The following is a 26053-nucleotide window of genomic DNA, read 5'->3' on the forward strand; positions in this document are numbered from 1 at the left end:
TGTATCACTGCATGGAAATACTATCCAATTTATGACTCATGATAGAATCAAGAGTCATACTTAACATTTGCCTGTTCCCTAATTTTTATAATCAAAGAAGCTTTGTCAAGATTCTTTCTGAAATCTCTCTCAAATTTATCCTCTGTGATCACAATCCTATTGAAATTGCTTTAAATTGGAAAATAAACATCTATATCCTGAACTATGAAACCCCATTCTGACCCTGCCTATCTCCAGAATCTGTCTTGCTGCAATCTATTCATTTTTTTTCCACATTCAAAATCAGAAATGCTTCTGTCACATCTAGACAGACACCTTGAATGACACTGAATTGCTAACTTAAAATTGTTTTTTTTTCTTTTTTTTTCCTCTTTGGATCACACCCGGTGATGTATAGGGGTTACTCCTGGCTGATACACTCAGGAATTACTCCTGGCAGTGCTCGGGGGACCATATGGGATGCTGGGAATCGAACCTGGGTCAGCTGAGTACAAGGCAAACGCCCTATCTGCTGTGCTATCACTCCAGGCCCAGCCAACTCAAAATTTGGATACTTCTGGAGGCACATAAAGCTCATATTGTTACCTAATTTATTGTTGTGGTTTGCACTATGATCCAAAAGAATTCACTTAACTGTGAGGAGAATATAATGTTAAAGGTCTTGGCAGGACTTGGTTGGTCCGGGGGTGGCAAAGAAAATTGTAAGGATTTGGGCCTAGAGGAATAGGAAAGAGTCTTAGAACACCTGGCTCTTCAACCTATAGCCACAAGTTCAAATCTCTGTCCAGGCGGTTACGAACAGTGTCTACAGCTAGGTAGTTTGAGCATGACATTGCAATTATCTTCAGTCTGGCATTTATATTCATTTTTCTGGCTTCACACAGCCAAGTGTGTGTAAGCACCAGAAAGGCGTAAAGCTCCAAGGGAGCACGAGCACCACCACTAAAAGGATCATGCCCGGGATATGTAATTTTGATTTCAGGTGAGTATGTGTGTGAATATCACAACAAATCATCCTAACGGTACAACCGTATCTCAGATAAATTATCCAGCCTCCAGTGAGCATGTGTGCTAGCAGTGCAACTAAAGGTGTGCAAACCTTAGTGAGTGTTGTGATGGATTGTCTGGGCTCTGGAACCTGATGCGTAATCCCAGGTGAGCACCACATCTAAAAGACACTAGCACTGGAGCCAGACATGTGCGCAACCCCAGGTCATTGCAACAATGGCCACCACAATCATGGGAAGGGGTGGGGAGAAAAGATTTCAGAAAAGAATGAGAAGTGAAAAACCTATTTGGGCATAGGGGTGGAGACTGGGAGAAATTTGGAGTTGGGAAACACATATAGAGGGAAAAATAGATCCCGTAATTTTGTCTGAAGTTTGATCTCTCTTCAATTGCTAGACCTCCTTCAGAGTCCTTTATTGGGGAAGGGAGGTGGGAAATTTTCATGGGGTGCTCAGCCCTGGAGACTCTCCCAATGATTCTTGGGTCGTGGATCAGCAATGAGGACATAGGATTAAGAGTTGCTCTGGCAATGTGTTTCTGGGGGTTATCTGGGTTACCTTGGTCATGTTTGGGATCATCCAGGAGACATGCATGCACCAGTGATGACTGGAGAACCCCGTGGTAAGGCTCAAACCTGGGTTAACTATGTACAAGACACGTCCCCCAATCTCTGTATTATCACTCTAGTTCCCTTATTCAAATTAAGTTTTTGTTTGTTTTATGTCCATGTCCTTTGGTTTCCAGGGGATATTCCCCAAACCCTGCTCAGGAATCACACCCAGTAATGCCTGGGAGACCATGTAGTGATCTGCATTGAGTCAAGTCATCCCACATGCAAAACATTCATGTCTGCCCTTTGTGTCATCTTAGTGGTCCTTTTATGTAAAGGACCACTAAGGGCTGTTTACATAAAAGGCTGTTTACATAAAGGGCTGTTTGTAGTGATATTCCTTGGTTCACGAGGCATGAGTGGAATAAAGTAGTTTTGTTGAAAAATTTATTTAAATAGATTATTCGAAAGAAGAAGTTATGATAAATGGGGAGAATAAACTCCTCTGGATTAAGGAAACTTTCTTGTTGCTGATTTTCTGATACTTGGAATTTTATTTGTATAAAGATAACTAAAGTCTATAAATTTATATGTTTTTGTATAAATAAAAGTAATTCTGATTACTAAGGAAGAGGGATATTTTATTAAAAATTAAAAAAGCACATTTAAATAATTGATCATTTGTAATTTGTTTGATCTATACAGAAAGCCGCTAATATATTTTGCAATATTAAACATTGAACCTAGATAAGAAACAAAACAGAATATTAACACTATAATTTAGTATGATTCATTTGCCTGACTTTAGTTTATTTGAAATCTCAGTATCTGCCATTAGTTTAGAAAAAAAAAATAGCATCTGCATGTAGTACCTAATATCTAAGTGAATTGAGATACATTTTCTCAGGAAGTTTTGAAATAAGGAAACCTATGTCCTGTATCATATGTATAGCTCATGTATTCATGATTACAAATGTTTCTTATTAAAATATTATATCAGTGTAAATTATGTGCAATTCCTCTGTTGCCTCATGACTAAATGTGAGGGTTAAATCTGAAGATAAAACAGTTCAAAGTTTCTTCTTCTTCTCCTTCTTTTTTTCCCACTTCTCCTTCTCCTTCTCCTGCCTCTAGTCCTCCTCCTCTTCCTCTTCCTTTTTTCTTTTTCTTCCTTCTCGCCCCACCTTCTCTTCCTCTTTTTCTTCCTCCTCCTCTTCCTCCTCCTCCTTCTTTTCTTCTCCCTCCTCTTCCTCCTCCTCCTGCTTCTGCTTCCTCTTCTTCTTCCTCTCCTGATTCTCTTTCTTTGGCTTCTTTTTTTTTAATATGCTTCTCCTGTTCCTCCTCCTACCCCTTGTCTTCTTTTTTTAAAACAAGATTATTATTAACTAAATATAGAATTATCACTTTTTAGGCTCCAAATTATGGACTTTCACACAATCTTGGCATGTTTCCTATATTGGCTGTACTGTATTAGAGACTAATAGAAATGTATAATTAGTGATTTAAGAAAGGTAATTTCTGAGAGCAACATATGTTTTAAAAGGCATGGGACAGAATGCAAGTGGTGTAAGGACTTTGGATAGGACACTCAGCAAAGGATTTCTAAAAGATAGCATAGGGCTAAGATCTGAATTATCTGAAGGATTCAGCTACATGAACACTGAAAGCAAAAGTATATCTCCCCAAAGGAAAAACAATTGCAAGAAATAGATAGTCTGAGTGATTAAGGGAAAGGAGAAGGCCAATGAGTACCTGAAGGTAGCATGAATTTTAATGTCTGTCTAAGGGTTGGATTGATAGCGCAGCGTGTCGGGCGTTCACCTTACACACTGTCGACCTGGGTTCGATTCCTCTGTCCCTCTCAGAGAGCCCAGCAGGCTACTGAGAGTATCCCGCCCACATAGCAGAGCCTGGCAAGCTACCCATGGCATATTCAATACGCCAAAAACAGTAACAATAAGTGTCACAATAGAGATGTTACTGGTGCCCTCTCGAGCAAATCGATGAGCAACGGGATGACGGTGACTGACAGTGACTGTCTAAGTATAATATAAAATATAAAAAGTATAGTATAAAATAAGTAATGAAACTCATAATTTTAATACTTAGTAAAATACAAATATTCCATTCCATTTTTTATTTGTTTGAATTTTTGAATAGAAAACAATGATCCTCAGATACTCATTGCAAGATCAAGTCATACGCTTATGTAGAATGAGTTTTGTTTTCTCATAAACAAACTTTCATTATAGACACTAACACCAAGGAATTAAATATAAAATTTGATAAGCATAATGAAGTAAGAAATTCCAGTGAGTATTATTTAAGTATTTTTGTTTGGTTACAAATGGAAATACTTTCATTCTGCATCAGTTTACTTAGATAACGAAACTTGCTCACCTGTCTAATGTGACCATTATCTGATGTGTATGTTTTCAAATTTCTTTACTTAGAAGTGTCATTCGTTTTGGCAATCTTTACTTTCAGATCTTAACTGTATCATCAGTAATTAATGGATTACCTTGGCAATTTCAATCCATTAATAACTTGTGCAAGCTTACTGTAGTTTACCAGTGCAGCGTCTAAAGGCAGCAGAAATTGATTTGCAGGCATAGGTGTACTTCAGTCCTGTAGTTATTAGTTCCATTTGTCAGTACAGAGAAATGAAGACTAAGAAAGATTAATTAGGTTTGCCCAGTTACAAAACTTTGGCATGACAGAATCAGAAAAGCAGCCTATGTTTCTTGACACCCAAATCTTAGTTCAGAGTTCTACATAATAGTGCCTTCAGCTAAATGCTAACAGTTTGGTGGATAACAGACTCAATGCAGTGCTTTTTATTGCAACTTTTTAGTAATTAATGACTAGGGAAGCCTACTCTGTTCTTTCTAAGATGTTAAACTGTTTCTCAGTGAGTTCTCAGTCATGAATCTTTGTTCTGTACTTGCCTATATTTCTCGCCCCATTGACTTCACAGCAAGATGGAATACGGGAAAGATGTAAAGCCTCTGCCCTTTTTTCCATTAGTGACAATATTTTTCCAGTTCAGTTGCAGGTTTAAGCATAGGCTCTTTGTTAGCTAATTCATCTAATACCTTACACACAGCCCAAAACATACAAATGCTCCTTAAATCTTCATGTTCTTATTCTATTAATTTCAGAGACAAAGCAATGTGATACTTTTGCCTTTTTTACCTTATATCTTGTTATCAAGAAATATATATGAGGTCTGTAATAACTTACTGGTTGGCTATGTTAGCATGGATTATTGATTAAATTCTGCTCTTTTGTGGGCAACTACTTTTAACACTATTTCTTTCTAGGATTGGATTAGGATTGTTTCATAAATCACATTTGTCTTTGTAATGTGCAGCAATATTTTAAGAAATATAAATAATGGCATTGAAGTCTTTCAGCCAATAATATATAATACACCTAATTAATTTTCTTGCCACATTCCAAAGACAAGTGAAAACTAAAGACTTTTCTTTAAAAAAGTGTATTGAGTATACATGCCATTGTATGTAATTTTTAAAAGGTGCAAGGTGCAAAGTAAAAAAGAAATGTAATAAAATATGTTTTCCTTCGAAAGCAAAAGGATTTTGATAATCAGTTATGAGCCAATTGATACTTCATCTAAATAAGCAATACTTAACATGGGGACAATGTACTGAAGTTTTAATTTAGTATGTGACCTTAAAAATATTAGGTGATTTAATTTTCACAGCAGTTTAAATTTAAATACATGCATTGTGGTTTAACTATATAAAAAATTAGAACGGTCAAGGTTTATTTATTTTCAAAATTTTCACAAATTTGCCATTGTTTTTAACCATGAATTTAAATTATAGTTTTCCATACATGTTTTTGTGCAGCTTTATTTTTTCATGTGATTAAATCATTTCACAATATTTCAGAAAATGAATCAAGCTCATTATATTTTTCAGAACAAACTCTCCTGAATATTATAACCTCTGGTCTTCTTTTGCTTGAAGAACACTTAGTATAACCGTACGCATCTGTTAGAAGGGTGAACATCTAATCTAAGGCATTTTTTCCTCTTTTGATTGATGAACAATTTTTAAAGAATGTAGTTTGTCAAGAAATCATTCTTTTTTCCCTTCCTGAAATCCCTGTTTCAAACCAGTGCAAGCAATTTCCTGCCTGTGATGGCATTTGAGACATGAGATATCCTTGTCTTTGACAGCAAAGGACATTTGTTTTGTTTGAACTGCACTCTTATCACTGACAACAATAAAATTGTCAAGAGTGTTATTTGAAGCATCAAATTCAATAAGAACCGTTGTGTAAGTAAGGGACATTGAAAATAATTTTTTTTCTTAAACAGTGAAACATTTGCTAGAATTTGGGATAGTTATATGTGACATGTTGATTATGGTATAATTACAGCAATATTATTAAAAAAGCCAAGAAGAATATTTTTGTAAATGATGGAGTAGGAAATAAGCTGTTTATGAAGTTATACACCAGGAATCAAAAGAATCATAATAATAGTTTCAAAATGCAATCAAATTTTCATTGAAGCCAAAGTTTAAAATTAAGTATCTGAGGCATCACTGAAAAAAATGATAAAAATTTAGATGATGTAAGATTTCTCTTTTATATGTATATAGTTTTAGAAAATACTGTAAATTGGAAATGATATTGATTAACTCATTTTTTAAAATTTTGGTTGAAGCTTTTATTTTTTTTTCACCTAAGCTAATTTAATAATTCAGTTTTTGTCAGTGAGAGGAAATTTACCTAAATGAGATTTGCTGAAATTTTGTGAAAAGAAGTTTTTCTTTTTTTTTTTTTTTTTTTTGGCGACACAGAGAAGTGCTCAGGGATTACTCTTGGGTCTGCACTCAGGAATCGTTCTGGGAGGGTTTTCGGGACCACATGGGATGGAAGGCATCAAACCAGGTCAGCCCGTGTGCAAAGTAAACACTTGTACTATCATTTGTACTATCACTCTGGTTGCCATAAAAGAAAAGGTTTTTAAGATTCACAACTCTTAAGATTTACAACACACCTGTAATAGCAAAAACTAAAATGGCACATAACCTTAGAGTTTCAGCTGCAATGAAACCCATGGACCTACGAATGAGTTGCTTCATTTAATTAAAATAGTAGTAAATGTGCCATAATATAAGATCCTACACTCAGTGTAGTAGCTGAGTTATTAAAAGAGTCGCATTTTTTTTTACAGCTCATAGAAAAATTCTATCTGGTATTAGTAGTTATAATTAGATTATATTTACTTTACAAGCACACCCACATCACAGTATGTATTTTTCTGGTTTCTTGTTTTGCAAGTTTCCTAAAACATAAGTTTAAAAAACATATCTTGAAATATATAATTAGTAAGCACATGTGATTGACATGAGGCCATATTAAAAAATCTTATTTTAAATACACCACGTGTTCTTGGTATACCATTTAACCAAAGTCAGAGAATTTACACAATATTGCAGTCTTTACAAACACAATTTTAGGTAAGAATTGTTATAGACTTTTTCTTAAACAACTAGAAAATCTCCTGTGAAGTTCAATTTCTTCTGGAGTAATATGTGATTACATGGATTCAAGAATTTTGTTGTTCTGGGGCGACACCCACTAGTGTTCAGGGAATACACCAGCTCTGTGTTCAGGGATCACTCATGGTAGAGCACAGGGACTATATGGTGTGTCAGGGATTGAACTTGGATTGGCCACATGCAAGGCAAACAACATGCTTGCTATACTGTTGCTCTGGTTTCAGAAAAGATAATTCTTAAGAGAAGTGGTATATAATATATTAATTTATTTTCTCTTTGTTCACACACCTAAAATAATACCCAGAGTGGAGCTCATTAATCTTAAAAATCTGCCCAGAGTTACTTTGATGTCTACACTGGAGAAAGGAGAGGAGGGAGACTGTTTAGATTTATCATTACCATTCTCTTACAATTTATACTTTCCTCTTTTTTTCCCCTTATTAGTTCATCTATAAAGAGCATTAGCTCAAGAATAATGGTCAGATTCTTTCATTAATTTTCTAATAAGTTTGAATCAGTTTCCTTGCCATAGACTGAGAAAATTATAGGAGAACATGTAAACCTTTTGGAAATAAAAACTTTACTTTTAAAAATCTTACTGAAAGATATGTTCACTCTAAACTGAAGAAATTTAAAAATTGAAAATTAATAGGTAAATGCATAATTTAGTGTGAAAAACTATAATTTCCCTATAAATTTTAAACAAATGAAATATTAAACTGTTAAAATGTACCTAAAGGAAAATAAATCTTAGACCCATGTACCCTTTGAATCTTTATTTCTCATGTATACACTGGACCGGAGCAATAGCACAGCAGTTAGGGTGTTTGCCTTGCATGCGGTCGACCTGAGTTTGACTTCTCTGTCCTCGGAGAGCCCTCGGAGACACTTGGAGAGCCCTTGGAGAGCCCTTGGAGAGCCTCGAAGAGCCTGGCAAGCTACTGAAAGTATCCCGCCCACACGGCAAAGCCTGGCAAGCTACCTGGGGCGTATTTGATATGCCAAAAACAGTAACAAGAAGTCTCACAATGAGACTTTACTGGTGCCCACTCAGGCAAATCAATGAACCATGGGACGACAGTGCTACAATAAAATAGCACTGATTACATTTGTAGTCACTAACCTAATAATATTGTTTACCAAATATCCCAGATTTCACATGACTTTTCTTTTAAAACAGTATGTACCTGAATCGCCCCATCACCCTATTTATATGTAGAATCAGTCAGCAAAATCTAGAAGCCAAATTATAGAAACACTTCTGCGTATCCAATGAGAATGATGTTGCTTCCCCCAAGCCCCCAGCTCCAGTGGAAGGAAGGAGGCTCCTTGTTGCTCAGTAACAGATCAAGCCTATCAGAGAATATCAGAAATCAACAAATAAGAAGCCATCGTTTACCAAACTTCCAACATTTGAAATAAGATTTTTAGGTGCAATAGAAATATCTATTAAAAACTGATAGGAGTTAATTTGGACTTTTGTCCTTGCAAATGTACCCATATCTTACATCTTACATGAGACTACTTTTCTAAACTGACTTTCTGTGGTTCCCGAATAACCCATTGTGTGTGTGTGTATGTGTGTGTGTGTGTGTGTGTGTGTGTGTGTGTGTGAAATAATGCTGCTTTTTTATGAGGTCAACAGTATATCATGTCTAAGTTTTTCACCAACCTACACGACTTCAGAACTTCTAGAAATCTCCAGGGGCTGCACATACATCTGTTCTGGTCACATCAAGCAGCCATCTGGCTCTAGAATCCTGCTTTCCATTGTGCTCACAGCTTACCATATGTTCTATAGCATGTCATTTCATCCTTTGTCTTAAGACTAAATTTTCTCAAGTGGTTGTTGCTGATTCAAATTGCTTCATTTTAAGTTTGGGCAGAAAGCCAACTTTTCACTTCCTTGTAGAACTTGCTAAGAACAGGTTTTAATGTTTAATAAGATTTTACTGAAAGCTTGGGAACAATAGAAGAGAGAGAGAAAGAACCTTTTTAAGGATGCTCAATAGAGCCACACTCAGCACTAGCCTGCACTGAACAGTTCTTCCTTGTGACTCCTAGATTCTGAAACTTAAAGGTTTTTTGTTGCTGTTGTTGTTGCTATTGTTGTGTGAATTAATGGAATTAAATTCTAATAGAATCTACACATACATAATGTACTCAGGGTTTTCAAATTAAGAGTCTAGACCACCAACCTGTCAACTTGCATCAAGATCCAGTTCATCTTCTTTCAAAGAGAGCAGCTTTGAATAAATTCTAAGCTTATATAGTTTGTACTGATTTTAAATAAATTTATAGTATGTACTGATTTTAAATAAATTTAATATTTATTTTAAATTTAAAATCAGTACAAACTAAGTCAGATATATTCATTTTCCAAGTTTTACAGATTATTTCTCAAAAAGTGTTTACTATAGAGAAAAGTGCTTTCATTCTAGTATTCCCTCTATCATGCATGCTACTTTAAAAGTAAAAAATAACAAAACAGAGTTTTGGTTGGTATGTTATAAGTAGTGACTCCATTCAATTTATCCCTCTTGTGTCTTTTCTAAATTCCTTACCTGGAAACATTGTACACTCACTGCAAGGCCATTTTTCACACATTTATTTTCAGTATCTGCAAATTTCTTTCCATATTCCACTTCTTAATGATCCTTCCTCCTCTTCTCTGGTAATTCCACCAACTCTCCAAGTTCATCTTTTATCTGAAGAAAAGGAGAAGTGACATCAATACTTTTAGTCTATGCTTTGGGGTACATAGATGAAAATCAAAGCAATGAACCTGTAGCAGCAATGGATTTAAATTTAGCTAATAATAATGACACATAGGCATAATTTATCTACTGTAGTGCTTTAAGGCCAAGTTATTTGTGTTTTTATAATTTCTAACAGTTAAAATATATGGTGAAATGCTAGCAATTTTCCTTATTAAATCATTTTTAAGATGCTTTGAACTTATTTAAGATTTCATTTTATAGACTATTTTATGTTTTAATATACTTATAATATTTACATACTAAGTCTTGATTTGCTTTTACTTTACTAATTGAAGTAGCATCTTAATTGCATATGTGTAATATTAAAAAGGACTCTCTAAGTTCCTAGAGAAAGGTAGCTATGATATTTTTATTTTTTTATTTTTATTTTATTTTTTAATTGAATCACCATGTGGAAAATTACAGTCTCAGTTATACAATGCTGAAACAAACATCCCTTCATCAGTACACATATTCCACCACCAAAAAAAATCCCAGTATACCTCCCATTTCCCCCCCACTCCCCCACCCCCCGCCTGTGTAACTGATAAATTTCACTTTACTTTCTCTTTTACTTTGGTTACATTCAATATTTCAAAAAAAAAAACTCACTATTACTGTTAGGAGTTCCCCACTAGAGTCAGACCTGCCGTGAAGAGATATGAGGTTTTGGATTTCTGTATTTTAGCAACTAAGTTCAGGGAAATTTCTTCCAGAAATTGGATCATTGCAAGCGTGGATCTCTCATTAGTGGTCCTCATAATATGGCGGTCGCCACACCCCTCCCCGCCCTGCAAGGAAAAGGCGAGAGAGAAAAACCTTTCCCCTCCTGGGCAGGCATGGGGCCGTGGCTTAGTTCTCAGTCTGGAGACATTCTGCAAGGAGCTGCCAGTACCAAAAGTAGTTTAGCTGGCCTCTGGAATCATGCTCCTGCAGCTGCAGAGAGGCCGCACACGTGCGGGCGCCAGGATCCCATCTCAACAGAGAGCAGAGCCGATATTTTTAAGATATTTTTAAAATGAAGTGGAATACTGGTTAATATCAAAGATTGAGCCCACATGGCAGAGCCTGGCAAGCTCCCCATGGCATATTCAATATGCCAAAAACAGTAACAACAAGTCTCACAATGGAGATGTTACTGATGCCTGCTCGAGCAAAAAGATGAGCAACGGGATGACAGTGATACAGTGACAGTGATCAGAGATTGAAGAGAACCTATTTTGGTGAAAGCAAGGTAAAACTTTTAGACCAAGACAAGACAGTAGTGGGTTTTGGAGAGTACTGGAAGATTATTTGGGAGGTGACAATAATTTATATTTTAAATTTCACTAAGAAATAATGTATTGAAAGAAAAAAAACAGTAAATTCAAAATTTTACTTTGTTATATATAGTATAACTTTTCATTTTATGTATTGATGCTATGGATGGCTTTATCAAGTAAAACAACATAATGTATAAGTTATTCTTTTATAAATTAAGAAATAAAATATATATCGTTGACAATTCTAGAGCTGAAATAGTAGAACTCATGCTGCCACTCATCTAAAATCCAGTGATTCTCCTAGGTTGTCAAAAAAGTTGTTTTGCAAAAGTCATTCAAATTTCTGAAGTAAAACCCAAAGGACAATTACTTAGGAAGTAAATGTACAAGTTTAAGATGTTCTTGTGTAAGAAAATGTTCTGAATAGTTTTTAAATATTTGATGGAAGCTGTAAACCTGTTATGTGAATATTTGAGAAACATTCCTAATTAGTGAAAAAAAAAGCATCAACTTAGAAAAACCAAAAATGATCCTTTACATGGATTGTGAGTGCATGTGTGTGGGGGGGGGGGCAGAAAAGGGGGTGCATGCACATGTTCTTGATCTTGCATTGATTATTTTTCTACTAATGTAGTAGATACCATAAACACAAATACTCTTTACAACTCAGAGAATAACAAACTGGGAGCATATTGTTATTTAAACTTTGTGGCAAATGTTGTTGCAGGTGCCAAGATAGGTGCAAAATTCCCAAATTATCACCTGGTTTGTTTGCAAGAAGCAAAGGTGTCATTCATGTTGCTTAGCGGAAATGTTGTAGCATTGTGATTCTAACACCTACTCTCTGTGCAAGACAAACTCTTAAACTCTTCCATCTGTGCTGATGCTCCATTTCATCGAGAAGGATTTATACCAATTGTACATCTGTGTGGCAGGAGCTAAAAATAGAGGGCTTTTGTAGTTCAGAGATTACAGCCTATTAATATACCCTAATTTAAAAAAAATTAGGAATTATTTTTTCTTTTAGGAGGGACTGGAGAGATTGTATAATGGGTAAGGAATTTGCCATACATCTACCACACCAGTAGTATCATGAGTGATCCCTAAGTGTAACCTATGAGTAAGTCCTGAACACCAACTGGTGTGGCCCCAAGGCACTAAAAAAATAACTTAAATTTAAAACACCCTGCAACTGAATTAATGAAAAATATTCAACTTCATAATTAGACTTAACAAATCATTAATGTGAATACATATACAACAATAAAATTAGACTGTTATTGACATGTTACTGTTTTGCTGACTTACCCTAATACTCAAATTATGGTAATTGGCTATTACCCCTAAGTACTGCCATTCATTTCATACTGAAAGTATTATCTATTGCCTTTTACATGTGTGCCATTTCCTTGGGAAACAAGAAACACAGTGCCTTTCAACATTGGAAAATATTGAACAATATGTAATATCTATGTATATCAATGTGAGTGCTTATTACAGGAACTCTGTATTTGATTGCTCTAACAGCATACGGCTAAAACGGTATATTCATTTCACATCAATATCAAGCCTTTTAAAATTATTTAGATTAAATAAAAATAGCCTATAAATTTACCTACTAGATAACATATTTTTAGATCATTGGGAGAGGAAGTGTTTGGTATTTAAAAACCAACATAATCTGGGCCAGAGCGATAGTACAGTAGGTAGGGCATTTGCTTGCATTCGGTCAATCTGGGTTCAATCCCGGGCACCTGTATGGTCCCCTAAGCACTCCCAGGAGTAATTCCTGATTGTAGAGACAGGAGTAACCCTAAACATTGCTGGGTGTGACCCAAAAAGTAAAAAAGAAAAAAAGAAAAGCACAACAAAAATTAAACCCTCCACATAATTTGTAGGTTGACCATTACAGTCAGCATGAACATATAAATATGTTAATATATTAATTAACATGACACTATGGATTGTGTTGTAAGTTTACAAAAACCTACTTGTTCACAATAGTAACTGAATACTATGACATCACTATAGTCGTGCAATCTTTTAAACGTTTTTTAACCATGATTTGACCGTTTCCTGAGATCTTTTTTCTTCCCCATGAAATCCTTTTTCTTCCCCATGAAAAACTGGCTTTGTAAGTTTCCTGTGTTTTCCTCATTGTTATCCTTCTAATATTCCGTTTCATGCAAGCTCTGTCTCTTGCTATATTTTATGCATTATCTATTTTCAATTGATTATGTAGAACAAAATACATCAATTGTCTGGGTATATAAGAGACAAATATGAAAGTCAGTTCTCTTACTTAAGATCTAAATTTTGTCAGTCCAAACATTTTGAAGCTCCTGGTTTGATTTACATGCTGTTTACATATTTTAGGTCTATAATTTTTTTGTGTTGAAGATGTTAGCACGCATGTGCCATATTAACAGTAAAATATGGCTGTGCCTTTGATTTTTGTCTTGTGACTCATTTCCACTCTGTTGCCACTATGAATGTGTGTAGAAATGTGCTCATGCGTGCTCAAACACACACACACACACACACACACACACAAATAACTCTGGAGTAGGCATGGAGATACCTCTTTTGTCATTCAATATAGAAGAAAACAAAAAAATTATTACTTTCATTAAGGAGCAGTTTGAAGTATGAATTTATTTTCTATGATTTTTTTGGACAACTAATTTGGGAAAGATTGCATTTCTTTATGCTAGCATTTTTCAACCGGTTTTCCTTAGACTTTTGGAATTTTACATTTTCTTTTATAGTAGTTTTATAAATTGATCCCAGTGGAGCTATCTTTTCTAAAGGTAGTCTGCTTCCTTTCAAGCCTGGATCAATGCCACTGAATTCATCCTTTGATGTTAATAATTAAAAAAGAATAAAAGGTCCTTGTGGATTTTTTTAAATATAATTTAAGATTAGTTCCTTTCTTAGTATTAGTAATCTGATAAGATTTACATCAATTATGAAGACAGTTGGAGACTATGTTTCATTTTTTACAGAAATATTACTAAAATTTTCTGTTATCTTTTTGGGCTCAACAGGCACTGTTAAAAAAAGTGGTTGTGGGGAGTTGAGGAGATATATGTGTGTGTGTGTGTGTGTGTGTGTGTATGTGTGTTGGTGCCTTCAATTTAAATTAGAAATGGATATTTACAAAAGATGTTTCAAATAATATTACATAGAAATTAAAACAGAATAAATACATGAGATAATTCTTCAAGTTACTAAAATACAACAAGGATTATGAAAATTAAAATAATTAAATTTAAAATATATGGTATAGTTTAAAAATAGTAACACATAGGTATTTATACATAAAATTTAAACAATTTTATTTTAAATATATAAATGTATACACACATATACAATATTTGTATTTTTTTCGCATCCTACTGATCAGTGCTTTAGGGCAGCTTCTTGCTCATTGCATTGAGGTCACTCCTGGCAGTGTGTGGGGAACCATTTGGTGATTGCGATCAAACTCAGGTCTTGTATATGCAAAGCGTGTGCTTAACCATTTGAGTTATACTTCCAACTCCTGGAAGAAAATTTATTTCATTTGTTTTCTTTTTCTTCATATTATTGTCAAAGTAACCCTAAAATATTTAAGGTTATACTATAACAATGTATCTTAGAAGCAGTGTCTTCAAATTGTACAAATTTTATTGATTATTTTTTGCACATATTATTGAATAAAGGACATCTAAAAAATCAGTGCTTCTAATTTGAGAGTGCATAATAATTACATCAATTCAATATTAGTAAATGATATAAATAATGAAAATGCTAGCATATATAATTAGTTGAAGAAAAAATTCTAATACATATTTTAATCCTACATAAATTTCTGTGAATTTGTTAAGATCGAAATTACTGGTATAAATTAATTTAACCCATTTTTACCTTTAAGTAAGGTAACCATCCTTACAATAATTTGAGCCATTTGTTCAATTTTAGAAAAACAAAATTGAACAGTTCTGAAACCAAGTATTGCTGCTTTGACAGTTATAAGAAAACCATGAAAAGGTTTTAAGTTTGAAGGAAATCAATTCAATTAATATTAAAATTCTTAGTCCCAGAAATTGGGTTGGAAGATGGTTTAGTAGGTATACTACAGGGCTGTGTTTATTTAGGCAGTGCATTGTTTTATTCTTAGAGTATAGGTTTGTTGAAGTGTTTAAGATGGCTGACAAAGATGAGGGATGTTCTATGTCATAACCACTGCCTACAGTCATTAATTAAAATGTGTTTTTTTTTAATTCTGTTAAATTGGGGCTGGAGCGATAGTACAGCAGGTAGAGTATTTGCCTTGCATGCGGCAGACCTGGGTTCGATCCTCTGCATCCCATATGGTACCCCAAATACTGCCAGGAGTAATTCCTGAGTCTAAAGCCAGGAGTAACCCCTGAGCATCACTGGGTGTGACCCCAAAAGCAAATTAATTAATTAATTAATAAAAATTCTGTGAAATTGCCTATGATTGCATTTTAGGACTACTTCCATTCAACCTAAATAAATTTTTGAATGATATTAACTAAGAAAAATAACCCCAGTTGTGTTCCAGGAGTCACCTGCCATGCAAGAGGTGAGTTTGAGCAATGAGCTCAAGACTTTGAGTACACAGCACCTGTACTCTGTGACTTGAACTACCTCCCTAACCCAATAGTTGCGATTCTAAATTTCTTTGATGGTTTTTGGGCCACACCCAGTGCTGCTCAGAAATCGCTCCTGTCTTTACACCAATAATTTCTCTGGGGACCATATGGGATACGGGGGAATTCAACCAAGGCCAGCTGTGTGCGAGGCGAGTTCCTGCCTCATGTTTAATCTCCATTCTCTCCAGTTGTGTTTTTAAGTGCAGTCTAAACTTGGACTTTAGCATGATCTCTGTATATCTGGTATGTTTATGGTGAGACTGCTCTTCAGATGAATTCTGGTTTGGAGGATGTATTCATTTTTTGGGAATGCTATAACCAAATCCTACAAACTGATTTAAACCACGGAAAATTCATCTTCTCCCGGTCTTGGAGCGTGAAAGTGCAAGATTAAGACGCCAGCAAGATTTGTTTTCTCTGAGACATTTCTTCTTGGCTGGCAAATGCCCATCTTATCACTCTGTCCTCATATAGCCTTTTCTCTGGTAACTTTTTGCACATCCTAATTTCCTTGTAGGAACTGCAGTTATATTAAATTAGTTCTTCAACTTATGATCTCATTTAACTGCAACTGTCTCTCTAAATGTAGTCACATTAGGGGTTATAGCTTCATGCATTAATTTAGGAGGACACAGTTCAATCCAGAACAGAGAGTTATGGAGGCTAGATATTTTGAGCAATGAGAAGCACTAAAAACTGTACATAATAGCTGGAGAAACACTATGTAAGAGGCTTTGTGTGGTACTTAAGTCTGCTTGTGATACCTATCAGGAATGGCAGCACCAGCTTAAGTCAGGAATCTGGGAATCATTCTCAACCCTTCACTCTTCAGATATATGATGGATTATCCAATGGATTACCTGGGAGAATAAAATTTCTTCTCTCTGCTTAATATCTGTCTGATCTATCAACTCCTCTTCAGTCTCAGTAGTAATATGCTAATTTATCTCTTGGCTAGATCACTATGGAAACTTTTTAATTAATATTTCTGCCATTCTATCAGTTTTAACTCCTTTAAATTCATTACTACTTTGACATCCAGAATTATCTTTTACATCAATTCTTTGGAGTTCCATTGACCACACGATGGAGTGAAATTATCTGCATGAACAAATTTTGCTTTTGTCTACCCCTATGTCTTGACCTACACCTATTGCTTCACAATTTTCTAGCTAACCTTTAAAACTTTATGTTTTACCAGACTAAACTCGAATTTTCTTTTTTTTTTTTCTGATTGAGTCACACCGGGCGATGCACAGGGGTTACTCCTGGCTCTGCACTCAGGAATTACCACTGGCAGTGCTCAGGGGACCATATGGGATGCTGGGAATTGAATCCGGGTTGGCTGTGTGCATGTGTGCAAGCAAACGCCCTCCCCGCTGTGCTATTGCTCCATTCCCCAAACATGAATTTTCTGAGAAAGATTCTGTTCCCTCATCTCCTGGTACTTTGTACATGCAAAAAATTTTTCCTGGAATCTTCTTTGCCAAGACTCTTAATTATACTTAAAATCTTAATTATTCTGAATTTAAAAGTTTTCCTTAATTTTATTTCATTGAATGTCTTCAATATTTTGATCTTTCGTTATTTTTTCATACTGAAGAATTCGCTAAATTTTTGATTCTGAGAATCAGGTAATCACTTATCATTTTTCTAACTCTGCATCATATGAGAAGATTGAAAAAGGCTGATATAATGTGTATGTTGAATATTTAGATGAGGTGAAAGATTGGTAACCAAAATAACCAAGAAAAGAGAATAAAGGATAGTCTCTGTGACACAGGAAATGCTTGAGGGCTTTGAGGCTGTTTCTATCAAGGTTTTTTTTTTTCTTTTTGGGTCACAGCTGATAATGCACAGGGGTCATTCCTGGCTCTGCACTCAGGAATTACCCCTGGCGGTGCTCAGGGGACCATATGGCATGCTGGGAATCTAACCTGGGTCGGCTGCGTGCAAGGCAAACACACCCGATCCACTATGCTATGGCTCCAGCCCCATCTATCAAGGTTTTTGACTGATACTGCACCTGGTAGCTCTGATGACTAGACTGGGTAGTAGTAGTAGGGTTCTGCAGTAATCTGAGTATGTGCATTTTTATGGAAGAAATGTCTTCCCAAACAGCCATGTTGAAATTCTGTGGAGCTATGAATTAGGACTTTGTTCTCCAAACAAAGAAACTGCAATATGAAAATGAGTGAAGTATGAAAAAGGAACTCACATATAAACACATAGAAAACAGTCCCAGAAAGCCTGTGTTGTGACTGTGTGTCGAAAACAACATTGCTAAGTATATGTTGTTGCTTTCACCAGGATTTGGGACCAACTTTGTAAACACTTAGTTAAAGAGCAAATTTTGGAATAAAAATCCTTTAGCTTAAGATAAGGGCTTTGACAATCTGTACTTCAACACATTCTTGTAGTCTAGCATTTGTTTCTCATGTCTCGTGTTTGCTCAGTTCCTTTATTTATTCGTTTTTAAATAGGGCCCACACACTGTGGTGCTCATCCCTGTCGTAGGAATCAGTTTGGTGCTCAGTCTAGCAGTGCTCTGGGAGCACTCTGATGTACTGGTGTAGCAGGTCATGTGATTCCACAGGTTCTACTCTGGTGCCTAATATACTCGGCATGTTCTTTGCGACTTAAATCATATGCCAGGGTCCATGCTCAGTACTTTAGAAATCTTTATAATATGTTGTTATTGTATCCCTTTTAATATCAGTTGAGCATGTCAAATCCTGGGGGAACTGTATATAAAAGTACTAGGGATAAATAATACAAATTAAGGTTCTTTGATGAGATTTAAGGAACTGCCTTGTTATCCTAAAGGTTAAGTTTATGCTTTGGGCTGTGGGCTAAGATTATGCCCTGTTACTTGAATTTCACTCCTAAAGAGTAAAATCTTTGGTAAACAAAAGATACCTGCCTAGAAGTTATACCTGCCTAGTTAGGAAGAATAGTTTAAATCTTCCTCAAAAAAAAAAAATTAGAGGATCAGGAGCACATTTTAAGTTTCTGTCTTTGTATTACTTTTATAACTACTTTGAAATAAGTAATAAAACATGCATTTTTTAAATAGCCGTTATATAGGGCAATTGGAAATAAGAAAAAAAAATTCTGGATATTATTCTTGTCAACATGCTCACATTTCCTTGAAATGCTCATAATGTGATTTATAAAATGTTAAATCTTACCATGATACTTCTTCTGTTAGAACTGTCACTGTTTTCTCTTTATACCTCGAATAAACTGAAATTAGAAACATGGCTCAAAAGACATTAACTGACTTGGTATTGTATTAAGTCTCCTCTTCCCTCATTGTCCCTCTTTCCTGAAACTTCACTCTTCCAGATATTTGCATGGCTCACACCTTGTATTTACTTTTCTGTTCTTATGTCACTTATTCATAGCTGTTTTCCTTGATCCTGAGATTTAAAACTCATTTTTCTTGTACATGGAAGCCCTGGGTTTAATACCCAGCACTGCACATAGACACACAAATCACTTCTCACTCCGTACACCTAAGTCCATCTCTATCCTTTTCCACTGCCTAATATTTGCAATAGCTCTTATTAATATCAAAACAATTGACTACATTAAAAAATATCCTAACAGAACTCCATAGAAAGACTGCATTTGTTAACGACTCTATCTATATAATATAAACTCAAATATATGGCCAATGAAAGTGTCTCATGTGTTATTTGAATGAATAAAGTTCCAGAGAGACTGCCTGAGAGGTTCATCTCTGATGCCTCAGTCCTCTACATACTAGTAGTTTCTGCACAACAAGAACTGTGTGGATTGACTCAGAAGTCAATTAAAACACTTCTGCAAAATTGTCTTATTCAGATTCCCATTAAATGTATAATTGTTAAAATATCAGTTTTTGTCTTGACAGAAGAAATCTCCCATTGAGCAAGTGAAAGACTCATGTAAACATGTTAATCTCCCAATTTACACATTAAATTCGATCATTAATATTATTTTCTTGAAAATGAATGGATCTTGAATACTTGGGTATAAAATCCATTTTTATACAAACGTTTTGAAATAAATAGAAAGGTTTAATATACATGTGCAAAGCTGTATTTTCATGAAGGATTTCCTAAAATAGAACAGTATACAAAAGGGGCCTATTTGTGCTAAAATACTTCTGATTATCTTAAAGCATGTTTCAAACTTTACAAATACTTTGTCCAGTGTGCCAAGAAAGACAGCCAATTTCAAAAAATAGTTTGAACTAAATGCATACATATGTTAGGTACTACATCACACATTGTTTAAATTGCTTAAACCACATCCCTCTTATTTTAAAGATTGCAAATACTAAGGGAGCATTGAGAATGTTTATTATTTAACAATTCTCTTTTTATCTTGAGAGACAGTACTCAGTATGATGAATTACCTTCTTTATAGAAAATCCATTGCAGAAAAACTCTCTGCAGTAAATACCTGTTAAACTAGAAGGTCTTTAAAATGAATACATGCTGTAATGAGAAAAAGGAATTGAAAGGTGAAACACGGAAAAGTAAAATGCCTGAAACTTGTAAAACCCGATTGACATGTAAAATGTACTTTTTAACTATGTCTGGTTAAAAAAAAAACAAAGATTTAACAGTTGCAATAACATGAAATGCAAATGTCACACTCAGGATGCTTTTGCTGCATGCAATTTAAAAGATTTTAATTCATATGGATAAACTGCAGTTTTCTTAATTGCTTTAAAGAAACCTTAAAGAGCTGATACTGTAAAATTAGTTTGCGGGAAGACAGGATTTATGGATTAGAAATTTTGTGCTGTACCACCAAGCAGTGTTCAAATTGAGTTCTTCCATTTTCCATCCACCCCTCAGAGCAAGTATTATTGAAGAACATGACTCAGAAATATTTCCTTAGTCACCCAGATGCTTCTGGGTGAAAAAATATGTTCTACCGATGCCACTTAAATAAGTTGGTCTTGTGTAAATCTCCTTATTCCTTTGTCCCCTTTCCTTCCCTCCCTCTTCCTTTTTTTTTTTTTTTTTTTTTTTTTTGTGCTCTCTGTTTGTCTGTGTCTGGGACTTGTCTGCCTCCCAGGGAAATGTTCAGATGAGTTACCTCTAAAGTGACTCAGTGACTGTTTTCTTATTCGTCTCAAGTCAGAAGCAGTGGAGTTTGTCAGAGGAAGATGCTGGTGAACTGCTGTAATAAGAGAAGCTCTCCTAACGTGAAGTTTGCAACATAAAAGCACTCCAGGAAGAATGAAATGGCAGCTGGGAACAGCACTTTAGGCCCTGGAAGCAATATAGCAGCTGTTAGTGGACAGCATTCCTCTTAGAGCCGGCTCTGTGATTTTCTTAGCCAGGGACACATCTGCGGGGCATTATGAATCTGCCAGAAGATTAAAAAATTCATTTACACTTATCGAAATGTCTGAAGGAACTATTTGAAGTGTGAGAGTTCTTCGCAAGCTTTTATGAGGAGCCCTTTCGGAAGCAAGAAAAGTCATGTTTTGGGAAGACTGGTTTTAAATTTAAGTTAATTTTTTTTCTCTTTTTTTAGTGCCAGAATAGTAGCATGAATTTTGGCACATTGAAACAGAATTGTAAGATGCAGAATATAGCTTAACAGCATGATGCAGCATTGTTAAAATACATAAATATACTGAAAAAAAATTCTGCATGTGGCTTTTAATCAACTATAAAGGGACATACTCTGCTTTGGGGGCAGGATAAAAATGTAACTAATAGATTAGGATTACACACATATAAATAATCAAGAATCAAGAATTCAGGTCAGAGAGATAGTACAGCAGGTAAGGAACTTGTCTTGCTTGCAGCCAACCTGGTTCAATCCTGGCACCCCATAAGGTCCCGGGGCCACTCCAGGAATGATCCCTGAGCCCAGTCAGGAGTGAGTAAGGCCCTCTTTGTCCCCCTACACACACACACACACACACACACACACACACACACACACACACACACAGACACACACACACATACAGGAGAATGACTAAACAGAAGTGGAGGCCACCTATACCTTTGGGAAATCAGATCCCTTGCTTCGTTCCGACCCATTCACTTGTGACGGTCTGAACAGCAGTGATATTCACTACTGCTTTCCCAAAGAATCTGTCACCGTGGTATTTGGGTACCTATTCACCAGGGAAAGGGCAGTGCTAGATCTTTAGAAGAGTCTTGGATCAAGCTGGGAGTTGACCCTGATACCTGATATCTGGAACCACAAATATTGTCAAGGTCTGTCTCTGAGAGGAGGGATGTCCCCACAACCCGGCAGGCAGGCAGAAAGGGAAGTCCCCGCCCCCTGTGTCCCCCCCCTCACCTTCCCATGGCAATTGAATTCCAGGGGTGTGGTTCAGGCTTTGATGCGGGTTCTTGGGTTGGTGCCTCGTCTTCATAAGGTAAACAGGAAAGAAATGCTAGAATCCAGAAAGTCTTTTTGTTGCTGTTACCGCTGCTGGTCTATTATACTCAACTGTTCACATCTTTTGTTGTTCCCAGCCAGGTACCAGGCGAAAGCGCCAAGGGCTCTTTGCCGCACCAAACTGTTGTTGTTCTTGCTGCTTTTGCAGCCAAGCCAAACTGCTTTAGCTGCATTTGAGAGACAAAAGGATCCATTTTATAATCTTAATCGCTTCTCCTCCCATTTAGGGCTGGAAACTGAACCTGGAGTCTTGAATTTTAACAATTCTTGTCTTATTCTCTTACCCTACAGGACGTGAAGGCCTGCAGAAGTTTTATGCCAGTCACCACGTGGCCAGGCCTAGATCTGAGAAGTACAGACCTGTGCAGTAACGCCACTTAGAAAGGCTTGCTCCCGAATTTCACTGCTGGCTGTCTACTCCTCCTGCACTTGTATTCCCTTGACTAAGAGAATTAAAACTGGCTTTTGGCAAGTGTGTTGTCGTCCTGTTTTTTTTTTTTTTATGCATCAAGATCAAGAACCCACCAACTGAAGAATTTCCCTGCTAACCTTTGTTCAATTTCTTGTCATGTGGGAGTAGTGGAAAGGAGGGAGGAGTGGAGAAGCCGCACATCTGTCTCCTGACTGCAGTTGGGCACTGTAGGGCAGAAGCAGCCTGAACAAGATGTCTGAACTGGCAGGATAAATGACAATAGATTTTCAGACATATCAATGATGCAGGCCAAGGAGATGTTTCACAGGGCACATGCTTTGCATGTGGGAAGCCCTGGTTCTATCCCCAGTACTAAGTTGTTCTGGAAAGAACCTCCTAGCACTAGTAATCTGCCTCCCCCCATCCTCAGTGAATAATAATAACACTAGAACAGATGCTGTATTTGTTGGCGCACGATCTGTGACGCAGCTCTTGAATGTTTACTAAAGAAGGCAGTGACTCGCCAGTAGGAAGGTGGGAACAAATGCAGGACAAAGTCCCAACATCCCAATGAGTTCAGAAGCCATTCTCTGGCTATTAGCACATTAATTCATCCTCTTATGGTTTTGCTTTTCGGGTTATATCTGATGGTGTCAGAGATTGAAGCAAAAACTCCTGCATCAAATCAAGCACTCAGCCTATTGAGTTATCTCCCCCTGCTTTAAAACCACATCCTTTTTCTTTCTTTCTTTCTTTCTTTCTTTCTTTCTTTCTTTCTTTCTTTCTTTCTTTCTTTCTTTCTTTCTTTCTTTCTTTCTTTCTTTCTTTCTTTCTTTCTTTCTTTCTTTCTTTCTTTCTTTCTTTCTTTCTTTCTTTCTTCCTTCCTTCCTTCCTTTCTTTCTCTCTCTCTTTCTTTCTCTCTTTCTCTTTCTTTCTTTCCTCCTTCCCTCCCTCTCTCCCTCTCTTCCTCCCTCCCTCCCTCCTTCCTTCCCTCCCTCCCTCCTTCCTTCCTTCATTCCTTCCTACCTTTCTTTCTTCCTACCTTCCTGCCTTCCTTCCTTTCTTGTAGGATAACATCGCTTCAGGTAGTTTAGGTTTATTGCGTTGTTCTCATCACAGTGCTCCCTTTCCTCTGTGCTTATTTGTAACTTCTTTCTTTGTGCTCTATTGACTTGTGAATATTGTTTTTCTCCTTTCCTCAGTCCAAAAACTCAATCAACATCTAAATATCAGTTGTTTTTTTATGAACACAGTAAGAGATACTGCCTCTGTGGGAGGGCATTCCCTTTTGTTCTCTCTCCTGTTGGATGTTGTAGTTTGCAATAGAGGTATTGAGTGGCCATTATGTTCAGTCTATAGTCTACTTTTGCTACGCAGCTTTCAACCCGAGTGTGTCCCCCCAACATTCTATACTAGGTGTTCCCTTCTCAGTCTCTGCTGCCTAAAAAACCTTATTTATTTTTTATTGAATCAACATGACTAACAAAGTTACAAAGATATTGGTGTCTGCATTTCAACTATATAACGTTTCAACATGAATCCCTTCACCTGTGTCTACCACCCTCCACCAATGCGCCTAGTTTCCCTCCTGGCACTGTCTGCCTGTGGCAGGCACATTTCTCTTCTATGATTGTCTGGGAAGAGAACGCTCTTAAGATCTCTTGGGCACGAAAAGGAAACAGAGACTGGTGGGGCCAGAGCACCTGGTCTGGCCTGTTCTCTTCAGGAACTGGATATGAGGAAGCATGGAGTGGAGGCTGGTGGCTTCCTGTCTCGAGATGGGCCATCAGTCCTGTCTTCCACATGGTGGGGGAGGGGCGGGGAAGTGTGGAGCAGGGTGATCTTTGGTTCCAGGGATTTTGCTATCTCATCAGCTGGTCACCATTTGGTCCTGAGCAAACCTTACATTCCTGCTCTTCATTTCCATTATTTTTGGAAATTTGTTATTTCCCTAAGAAGTGTTCTGTGTATGTATTCCACATATATGATGAAAACATTCTGAGTCTGTTCCTCTACTTTTGACTAATTTTACTCAACAAGATACTCTCCGGATACATCCATGTAGCAGGAAATTGCATGACTTAGTCTTTTCTTATGACCAAGTAGTATTCCATGAGCTTCCGAATGACTTAGGAATGCTATTTCTGGGTCTGGAACCAGAGGGTGCAGAAGCACAATGCAGAAAAGATATCTACATGCCTATGTTCATTGCAGCACTATTCACAATAGGCAAAATCTGGAAATAACACAAATGTCCAAGAGCAGAAGAACATATAAAGAAACCATAGAATATAAGATCACATTCTTGTTATGCTTGTAACTCCATTCTCCACACATCAGATCTTCCCTGTATCCCAAGAACACTTCTCTGATAAGATATTTGAACATTAATCTCCAATATAGGCTCTCCTCCAGGGCATTGGACTGACATGCCACATTTAAGATGGTACCTCCACTCTGTCAGCTTTCACTTACTATTTGCACCCATTTTTATTTATATTGATTTATTATTATTTATTTGCAGTGCTAAAAATGAATTCACATTATTGTTCTCATTCTCCTTATCAGATACTTAGATAATTCAGATAATTTATATAATTCCTTATTCTGATTATAGATAGGTGGTGTGGCTTACTATATTAGCCAGATAGAATAGGTCCCGATCAATAATAGCTACTGCAAAAATGAGCCAATTGGGGTAGGAGAGATAGTACAGAAGATAGGTTGCTTGCTTTGGTCTTGAACATGGTCACCTTGGTTCAATTCACAGCATCTTATCTGGTCTCTAAGCCCAGGCAGGAATGATCCCTGAGTGCAGAGTAAGCCCTGAATCATGCCAATTATGCCCCCTCCCCAACACACACATAAACTAAAGCAAAATAAAATAAAGGTTCGGGGCTGAAGTTATAGTGCAGTAGGTAAGTCTCACATGTAGCTGACCTGGGTTTGATCCCTGGCTCCCATATGGTCCTTTGAGTCCATAAGAATAATCTATGAGCACAGAGAAAGGAGTAAGTTCTAAAAGCTATTGGGTATGTCCCCCAAACCAAATGATAATAAAATGAAAAATAAAAAAATACCAAAAAATCTGGCTGGAGTGATAGCACAGCAGGTAGGGCATTTGCCTTGCACGCAGCCGACCTGGGTTCAATTCCCCCACCCCTCTTGGAGAGCCTGGCAAGCTACCAAGATTATCTTGCTCACATGGCAGAGCCTGGTAACCTACCCATAGCATATCCGATATGCCAAAAACAGTAAAACAGGTCTCACAATGGAGACGTTACTGGGCCTGATCGAGCAAATCGATAACAACAGGATGACAGTGACAGTGACAATGACCAAATAAATGAAGATAAAATATATAAATGAATTTGAAATAGTAAATTTTTTATTTGTTCTATTCAGTTTGTGTTCTTCTATAGATAGGTTGCTTAT

The 26053-nt window shown here is 36.5% G+C and overlaps 1 protein-coding gene across 1 annotated transcript in view; it reads left to right on the top strand.

The window, feature by feature from the left end:
• Positions 1-22646, top strand: part of ADGRL3 (adhesion G protein-coupled receptor L3) — a 988077-nt gene extending 965431 nt beyond the window's left edge. The window contains exon 27 of the mRNA XM_055139577.1: positions 22498-22646. Coding sequence (XP_054995552.1) covers positions 22498-22577 — 80 coding nt within the window. The 3' untranslated portion in view covers positions 22578-22646. The remainder of the gene's footprint in view (positions 1-22497) is intronic.
• Positions 22647-26053: the final 3407 nt, after the last annotated feature.

The sequence above is a fragment of the Sorex araneus genome, chromosome 5, assembly GCF_027595985.1.
Source record: "Sorex araneus isolate mSorAra2 chromosome 5, mSorAra2.pri, whole genome shotgun sequence".
NCBI classification, from domain to species: domain Eukaryota; kingdom Metazoa; phylum Chordata; class Mammalia; order Eulipotyphla; family Soricidae; genus Sorex; species Sorex araneus.